General features: G+C 49.6%; 1 protein-coding gene across 1 annotated transcript in view; it reads right to left on the reverse strand.

The window, feature by feature from the left end:
* The window catches only part of LOC117803855 (atherin-like), a 1,266-nt gene extending 527 nt beyond the window's left edge, over positions 1-739 (reverse strand). Inside the window, exons 1-2 of the mRNA XM_034668894.1 lie at positions 630-739; positions 19-376 (exon numbers count right to left, since the gene is read on the reverse strand). Of these exons, the coding sequence (XP_034524785.1) occupies positions 19-376; positions 630-739 (468 nt within the window). The remainder of the gene's footprint in view (positions 1-18; positions 377-629) is intronic.
* Positions 740-9,563: the final 8,824 nt, after the last annotated feature.

Consider the following 9,563-nt stretch of genomic DNA (forward strand, 5'->3'; position numbering starts at 1 on the left):
CCTGGTGAGTCCCCGTGCCAACTCCGCCGCGGGGGCCCCCTCCCCAGCCCGGCGCCGTGGAGGCCGGCAGGCACGAGGAGGGGGCAGCCCGGGCCTGGGGGCAGGCGGGCATGACCTCGGCCGGGCGCGGAGGTTGGCGTGGTGCAGAGGCGGCCGCCGGGGGAGCTGCCGGCCCGGGCTGCCGAGCGAGCGGGGAGCAGGCGGGACCGCGGATGCCGGTAGCTGCTCGCGCGGCCGGCGGGGGCCGGGGGTGCCGGGGAGGAGAGGCTGCGGGCAGGTGGGCGTGAAACCGTTCCCCTCCCCGCCGGGAAAGCGCAGCCGGAGGGTGACTTCAGGAGCCCTCTTGGAGAGGCAGGCAGCGCGGTTTTCAGGTGACCTGCACATGGGAGAGGAAAAGCCAGTTAGCATCCTGCGTCCTCTACTCTCCCTTCTAGCAGCCTGGAGAACCAATCCATTATGCATCATTTTCTCTGGGCGCTTTCTCCATGCGCCAATTACGGGGGGGATTTAACAGCTTAGAGTAAAATGCGCCCGAGTGTGGCCCTGATCCGAGCCAGGGCTGCAGGGGGAATATTCCCTCTCCCTATCCCAATAGCCATCTTTCGGCGTCTGGGATAAAGTTACAGTACCTGGAGAGCAGAGGCGAGTTTGTATAGTTCTGCTCCCCGTGCTTAGACCTCGATCCCCTACCGTGGTCTCTCGCCCACAAGGGGGTCACAGCATTTTGCCTCGTGTACATCTCTTTCGTTTGCCTTCCGAAAGGGGATATTAGTGCTCAAACGGCCCAGGGGTGCGTAACATATCAGAGGAAACAGCTTGTAATGACTCAGCACTGTCAAATACCTACTTTGTCGCTTCGTCCTGCCCAGCGCAGGTGGTCCCAACTTGAGTTAGAGAGAGTGCACTTCCAGACCCAAGTACAGCCCTGCCTACACAGAAGATTTTTTTTTCAGAGTGTGTAGCGTTAAATCATTACTTGGTGATTGACCTGCACCTAGAATCAAATGCCAGAGACTTGGAGTGTTAGTGAACAAGTTTGACGGAGATGGAATTGGACAAGATTTTGGCTGTTGGATAACCACCTCCACGGGTAGAATGGTGCTCTTCCTGATGTTCCAGTAATCTCTCCTTCCTGGCCTTGGGGTACCGTTAATGAGGGCCAGACTGCTGGGACAGGGCACCATTCATAAATGGTCTCCAAAGACTCAGGGCTCGCTGTCGGAGGGAACTATGAGCAGGCTTAGTCTCTAGTGGGGGGTAAAGTCAGTTTTAGGGTTACGAAAGAGGGTTGTTCAAGCTCTGCTCTCTGTTGCTGGGGTGACAGACTTAGCGGGCTTCTGAAAATCAAATGCATTTCCTTTGCTTCTTGTGAGATCAAAGTGTTTGAAATCCCTGTCTCTGTGCATGCCTGACTTGTATGCTGCAGGTGAACCCAGTAGCCAAAAGCACATTTTCTTTTCTGTTTGGATTTCTGTTCTATCAAATGCACTTTTCTCTGTAGTTACGGTACAGACAGCACCTGTGGCCCGTGGAGTTTTGAGGTAGGGATAACTGTGTCTTGGCGGGGGGAGGGGGGTGGGGGGGTGTCTGTTTTTCAGACCTTTCATAGAGGGAATTTGTTAAGATCTTAAAATAGGTATATGTATTTATTACCAAGATGCAAATGCATATTAACAAAATATTGGTGGGTCTCTACTGGGAGCCTATGCAAAGTACGTACTACCTAACCTGGTCTGTGTTTGCGGAGGGAGGTAATATACCAACAGCTGCCTTCAGTTTAATAGTGTGTTAGCCTGAGACCGGTTTTGTGGAGCAGAGTGCGTTATTCATGTGTGGCGAACAGCCGCAGAACTTTTCACACCATGAATTCTAAAGGCACGGGCTTAGTCTTAGCTTGCCATGATCTAAGGGTCTTAGAAAGGAATGAGGCTGGGCTTCCACCAGATGAGTAGCCTAAGCTCCTTTAGAAAGTTAAGAAGCAGAGGGCTGATGGTGAGGCGGATACATAGAGGCCGGGCTGGCACCAGGAGATAGAAAGTTGACTTTAATCCCGAATAGGCGAGAGGCAGGCAGAGGAGGAAGTCAGTCCCACCTGGTGGTGATGGTGGAGAGGGGGGCAGGCTGCTGTCACTTTCTGGGCCGATAGAAAGCCTAGTTCAGAAGGGTAGGGTAACTGGAGTCAACAGGTGACTGGCAGAAAGAGGACAGCCTAGGAAATTGAGTTCGTTTTGATTGCTAGGAGTGGAGGCATGAGGTGTTCAGGGCTCTGCCTTGCCCGGCTGCCCTGGACTCCATTGCCATCTGAACCTCCTGAAAATAAATCGCTTGCTTGCCAGGCTTGACCGGATCCGTTTGCTGTGGGTTTTGCTCTTCTGGGCCGCTGGGGAGTTTTCTGTTCATCTGTTATTTTAGAGGTGGAATAAAAAGATTGTGATTCCTTCAGCTGTGTGAGACTTCTTGATGGGTAATTTGGGAATGAAGCATCGTGGGATATTTGCAGGAGAAGCAAATTTCTCCCTGTGAATCCGTCGTGGCTTTCTTAAGAGCCCTGAGAGCCTGCTTTTGTAGGTGATCTCACGCAGGGTCGGCGTGCAAGGTGTGTGTTATATATGGTCTTTGCGTTGGCCATCAGCCCGTCCCTCTGATGAAGCGTTTTCAGATACCTGAGGAAGGGCACACCTCAGGACACTGCCAACAATGCTTGCTTTGATTGGGGGGGGGGTGAGCGAAAGTTCTACGCTAGTGATGTTATTTCCTATTTGATCCAGTAGTCCATCTTATTGTGTCCTCCCAGATGCCTTTCCCCACCCCCACATATGGAGGCTTCATTTCATTTCTCCGTTTACTTTCTGAAAAGACAGATTGCCCGGTGTCTTCAGTGACCCCGGTGCAGCCTTCCCAACTGCAGAAATGGAGCAGGAAGTTGCCTGTGATTTGAGAAGTAACTTTGAAAAGCGGGACTCTGTGTGTGTGCGCGTCTTCCCTCAAGAACTTGCCTAGGGAGGAAACTCAAGGGAGACTTGTGCCTGAGACAAACACTAATTGCTAAGCTGGGCAGGGGGCTAGCAACTTTTTGCCTGGGTGTGGGGGGGTCTCCCAGGGGGAATGCAGAAGGCTGTTGACCCCCAACACCCAGCCTCTGTGATTGTGGAGATAAGGTAATCCCGCAACCCCAGGCCAGCTGTGGATTCTGCAGTCTGTTAACTTGCAAGCGTTTGAACTGGAAAGCATGCTGTGGATCAGCCAGCCGTCACAGGGATGTTCTCTCCTCCTCAACGGACACGGCCTGACTGGCCACGAAATATTTTTTGTAGCAGAAGAGGAGAGACCCGTCCAGTTTGATCGGCGTGGCGCGCTGCCCCCCTCCCCCGCCCCGGAGTCTTTGCTTCGGGTGGCTTCTAGTCTGAACTGACCTACTTGCAAGGATGTGACATCTGCTTAAGTCTCGGGCCCTTTGGAGAAGGCGTGCGCACGTGGGAACCACACGGAGAGAAAGTCCGTGTGTGTGTGCGCTTCATGGGGATGTGTGGAGACCCACCGAGATGTTTCCAGCCATTCATGGAGGGTAGCCCTGCATATAGAGAGGGGTTCGCGTACATTCTCAAATGGCTGAGGACTGGACTAGATAAGGCTGATACAGGAAATGAAAGGCTCTGACACCTCGGACAGTTGGGATTGAGGCTTCCATACAAAGGCATTTGAGTTTCTGCAGGATGAAAACTTGAGGCTGCAGGAGGAGTCTGTCCAGGGTGGGGTGCACAGGCGGGGCCTCTGACCCGGGGGTGGGCATTTGCCTACTGAGAATTTTGCACACACTGAGTCTGAGGTTGTGGTGACGAGATAACGAGCCGGATGAGTGAGTGCCTGTCCCAGAGCTCCAGCTCGCTGATCGATAGTCCCTTTTTAAAAATTTTAGGCCCGAGAGCATTGCATAGCTTGAGTTACTGGTAAAGTGAAACTGCTGGATTTGTTTTTCTTTAGTCTTCTTCCTTTTTTTAAATCCCTAAAGGAGCATCATTTTGAAGATGGGTATTTGCGTCTCTTCCCCAGAAGCAGACAGCTGAGAGACATTTTTAAAGTCCTTGTCACATTAGTATGATGACTAAGGCGACTGTATTTTACTTAATCAAATTATTTTACACACTTACGGTTGCTCCAAGTGACATTCCTTGCCATTTGCATAATTACCGGATAGCCCCAGGTAGTAAGACATAAAATTACCCTGATTTTTTTTTTTCTTGCTGTTTGGTTGCAAATGTTTAGCTAATAATTATTTAGGGGAAAAATGAGTTCTGAAAATTCCTTTCAACCAGCTTTGTGTATACAGCGTAGAGTCTGGAGGGGTTTTCTCTTGTGTGTTTCACAATCCAAGGAAGTGAATCAGTTGTGAAGTGAGCCCGATCTCTTTCCCTGAATTTTGTAACCCTCCGGCATTTCCATTTTCGATGCCTTACAAAGAGGATGACCCAGAGGCCGCTCCGGAGAGAGGCGCTGCCTTGCTAATCGGATGCCCAGCATTTAAACTCCTGTCTTTGCCTGCTGCTGGAATCCTGTAGCCTTGTATTAAACTGGATACGTTTCCACGGGCGCAAAGGCAGTTGGAGCAAGAGGGTCTCAGAATTTCTCTCGCTCATCTTAAAGCAAGCTCCGGAGTCCTGCCTTGTTCAGGGAGGGGCTCACTTAGAGTAAGTATTAGGTGGCGAAGAAACCATGAGGATACAGCCACACTGGATGAAGATGAAGGCCTTGAATAAAGAAACGCTAATCTGTGAATGTTATTGGTTAATTGTGGACACTGGTGTTCCTTTCAAGGTCGGTGCCAGGCCTCCCGCAGAGGCTGGGGAGTTTAGCAGGGACTCCTGCTAAACCGACCATGTTCCTTGGGTTAAGCAGGGCCCCTTGAGGTGCCAGGCAAGGGGGGTGGGGCCTGCCAGGTGACTGGGCAAGCAGGTGTGCAGAAGGTGTTCCCCCCCTTGCCGGGGGTTGGGGGGAGGAGAATAAAACTCTACCAACAGCACATCTCCTTCCACCTTGGCAGATACATTTAACTTGCACAGATTTAACTGCAACACATTTAATAAATAACCACATTCCTCTGAAATAGAGTCAAAGTACTTATCATCTTCTACTCGCTTATGTTTTGTATGCGTACTCTATTAGTTATGTATATTCTTGTGTGCGTTATGTGTTTACATACATACGTGTCCTTGGACAGGGTTACATACACCAACTATCGTATGCTGTCCTTTTGGGAAGATGTTAAGGGACATTTCAGTGGGAATTTTGATTTTATGCCTTAAACACAGATTTAGAGCTCCCCTGAAGACAAGTCGCCTATGTTCTGTTCCCCCCTCAGAAATGTTTTTGGCAATCCGTAGGACAGAAAGATAGCATCCTTGTTCTTGTAACTTAGTTTTCCTTTCTCTTTCTATATGTGCATCTACAAAATAGGTAAAAAAATTTAAAAAAGAGTGGAATCACTGACTTTGGTTCACAGGAGAAGTGAATTGGTATGGTTTGAGAAAGATGTATTTTATGTAACCTGTTTATGTGTTCGTGTAACAGGCAGTGTTGCTGAATGGTTAAAACTCCAAATTAAATGGTGAAGGCTCCAGATGGAAACTGACAAGCACCTGTGGCAGCCGTGGCTCAGTGGATGAGCTTCAGAAGACCTGGGATTCACTCCTTTGTTCTCCCATTCTCAGCTGTGTGTTCTTAGGCTGATGACTCAACCTCTGTGCGTTGGTTTTTCATTTTAAAACTGGGATCGTAATAGTAGCTAGCCTCATAATGATGCTGTGAGGACTCACGGAGTTGGTACTTGTGAAGCACTTCGAATGCTAACTGGCACACAGTGCTTGATACATATTAGCTATTAGTAATAACATCGTTATATGTATTTACTGCAGACATTCAGTTTGCAGCCCCAACAAATGAGCAATAAAATAATTTCAATCAAGCGTCGATTTGGGCGTAGTGAATTGAACACTCAGGTGGTTTCCTATTCTGCGTGAATGTTGTGTCTGGGAGGTAAAAGGTTTTTAGTAGGAAGAAATAAGTGCCGGTTGCTAATTCTGTTTATTCCCTTATTATAAATATAGCAATCCATTTTATCTTAAAGACACTATAAAAATTACCAGGCATGTGGGAGAGGAGCCCACTGTAGTAATGGGTATATTGAGCATTTATAGTCAGTGGGTACTTGAGGGTGGGTGGAGCAGGGAGGGTGCTCAGAAGGTGGGACATGTGCCCCGATGCCTTGCTTTGGGGGGGCCCTGTTGTCTGTGGCTCTGGCCTGTGGCCACAGCATGGGGAATACTCAACAGTCTTCTGCATTGTATACAGCTGAGGAACAGTGAAAAGAGTTTTGGACTTGGAGTCAGAAGACTTGCCTTTGAACGTGGACCTTGTACTTCCCAGCTCCTGGTAATTTGACTTAACCTGAACCCCGATATCCGGGGCCCGTCTTACAGATGGTTGGGAGATTGGAATCCATGGATGCGTGATAGTGTTTCTCATGGGGTAGAGGATTCGGTACTTGCTCTAACACTCATGACATAACCTGTACTCGTTGACCTTGGAGCAATAGAAGTCCTTCCCAGGGGCCTGAGGATTTGGAAATTGGAGATCTGGGCCCTTGGAGCTTGCTCTGAGTCTCCGGATGAATGTGGCCACTTCAAGGCAGCCTGGGGTGTCAGGAGGGAGGCCAAGGGACATCTGTTACGGACGTACGCTGCCCTCTGGGCAGCCTTATTTAAGATGAGTAACCCTGGGGCCCGGTCCTGGTTGCCAGGGGGGCTCAGGGCTCGTGCCCTACCCCCACCTCCTCTTAACCCTCCTGTAGTGTGAAGCAGAACTCAGCAGGCACAGTTGTGGGCACTTTCCTCCTGTTGATCCTTTTTGGTTTTTCAGAAGCCGAGCCAATGAGCTCTCGATAGAGTGTCGTTTCTCATCCGCTGGATTCATTCTGCCTTAGCTCATGATGATTGTTGAGGGGGGGACAGCTTTGCCCAGTGTCACTCACCTTCCCTGCCCAGGTCTGGTCCCCTCTGTCCTTGGGAAGGATAAGGAACGAACCAGGCTCTTCTCAGTAAATCCGCTTGCAGTGGCTGTTTTAGGTGAGTTTACAGGTTCATGTTCAAGTGCCACGGGCTTCACAAGAGAGCACACACTCTCTCAGGACCACTGCATCCCCAAAACCGGTGGCTCGGTGTCGGCGTCACCGAGGAAGAAGCCCTGTCTGCTTCCTAGGGCCCGGGGCCTTCTGCAGCTGCAGTGAGTGAGCTTGGGGGGCCTTCATTGTGGGCATCCCAGGGACCGTATACAGAGCGGGAATGTTCCACCGGGTGCAGGCAGCATCTCTACAGTCGGCTATTTCCAGCTTCTTTATTTCTGTTCTTCTTTGTGGCTTTGAGCCGAGGCTTTCTGAAAAGGGAAGCCCTTCCTAACGGAGGGTTTAGTAGCTGAGTTTTTTTTTAATGGAAATGATGGTCACCAAGCCAGCTGTTCCCTGAAATAAGCAGACATTCCCCTTCAAATGGGGAATAGCTGCTTCACTAAGACATAATAGTTGGTTACTAAAAGTTTAGGGGGGACTTAGCACAAAAGTCTCGTTTATGACTTCTGGTTAACACTTACTGGAAACATTTAAAAGCCAAAGGCAACCTAGGTTGCTCCAAGCCGTAGTTTTTGAAAGGGCTGGTGGAGGGCTGGGGCGGGTGGTTTGGAACCCACTGTTCCCTTTTGCCTTCATGATTTTCTCCATAAATAACCTTGTGATACCTCTCCAGTGCTCTGTTCTCCTGGGAGGTCATATACCCCGTGGGATTTCAAGATACCTGGTAACAGAATGGAAGAGTACCGAGTGTAACAGGGATGTCTTCTTTCCTTAGCGTTGGGTTTTGTTAAAATCTTTGCCACGGGCACTCTGTGAATCCCGGAGACAAGCAGGCAGTGGTGTGACTGCTGTGGTCCCTACGGTGTGGCAGCCCATGTGAGTTACTGTGCAGTAGAATGAGTCCATTCTTCGTGCATCTGTCTGTCCCTCCGTCTGCACTCCCTATGTGAGTTCTGTAGGACTGCGGTGGCAGATTCTAATTTGTCTGGCAGGTTCCCCTTTGGGGCGGGTCTCCGGATAATGAACCTGGCTGTCCAGGTGACCCTGGACACTTTTTGTTGGTAGGTCTAAAGCCTTTGTGGCTCTCACTTCATAGCTACCTGAGTTCCCGATTATGCAGAGTTAGCAGAAATAGGAAGGAGCTGAGAACAGGCTTTCAACAAATAGTCCTGGGGAATATAATAGACTATTAGGCAAACTCCTCCCTCAGTCCCTGCCCACACAACTACAGGAACTTAAGCAAGAAAGAAATAATTATTTTTACCTCCATTTCTGCATTGGCAAGGTTGGTGTAGGGAGAACAGTGTCACAGTGGTGCTTTTCAATTAAAGACTATTGTAAAATGTTCTTGGGAATGGCTATTGTCTTTCCCTCCTCCCCCCTTTGGAAAAGGCTTATGTAAAACAGGCACGCTCCTCCTCTAATTGTTGGATTGGCTCCCCCATCCTGACATTGCCGCTTTCCCATCTTCGGCTGATTAGAATGAGAAATTACCACCTTGAATATAAGCAAGTCGAAATTGGAAAGCTGTCCTCTGACTGATTACATAAGCTTTCAACTACTGTACCTGAAATCTCACGTTTACCTTGCTGAGAATTCTCTTCATGAAGATACACACTCCTCAGCAGCACGGACCCATGTGTTTTTATTATGTAAGCTTCAATTATTGTGATGCAACCTGTAAGATAAAGAATGGTGTCGATTAGCTCATCTCTCCGTTGGCTTTTTGGGTCAGAGAATGATTGGAAGTAGACCCACAGAGCCCCCTAGAGCTCTCCCCCCTGGAACTTGACCCCCGGATGTTTCAACATCGCCTCCTTCTCTCTGGGGGTGTGCAGGTGCACCCTGGGTCTGTGGTCACGGCCACTCTCAAGGTTGCAGAGGGCGGGTGTCCGTGAAGGCTTGAGAGAGTGTTCCTGCAATTCAGCAGTGTGTCCAGTACAACCACAGTCGATCGCGATGGGCTTTGTGGTTTGGGCGTTTTGTTCTGCACAGTGCCGCTGGGATGGCCTTTGGAGTGGACTTTGTCTTGTTTTGCATAACGTGCTCTTGTCTCCTTGTGGCTCATCTCACTCTGCTCTTCTCAAAGCCACGCACGGGTGAGGTGCACAGCCCAGCACACTACATAGTCCATTCCAGATTTTCAGCCTCCTGAACTGTAGACAGCACCTTATTTTGTGGCCGGGGTGGGCATTGGGAGAAAAGATGGAAAGGAAACTAGACCCGTTGAGACAGATCTAGGAGAACGGCAGATAGGCCTCCACCGTCATTATGTAAAACATCGAGGGCCAGAATCACAATTTATGGTGTGATTTATTACCGGGCACGTTGCGTTGCCTCCCCAGTGCGGTAAATACCATGTTGGCTAGGGGGCTTACCATGCCAACAGCAGTTTTTCCGCCAGCTGAAGGGAGGATATCTTTTGGAGACAAAAACCCATAAATTA

The sequence above is a fragment of the Ailuropoda melanoleuca genome, chromosome 9 (genome assembly GCF_002007445.2).
Source record: "Ailuropoda melanoleuca isolate Jingjing chromosome 9, ASM200744v2, whole genome shotgun sequence".
Classification (NCBI taxonomy): domain Eukaryota; kingdom Metazoa; phylum Chordata; class Mammalia; order Carnivora; family Ursidae; genus Ailuropoda; species Ailuropoda melanoleuca.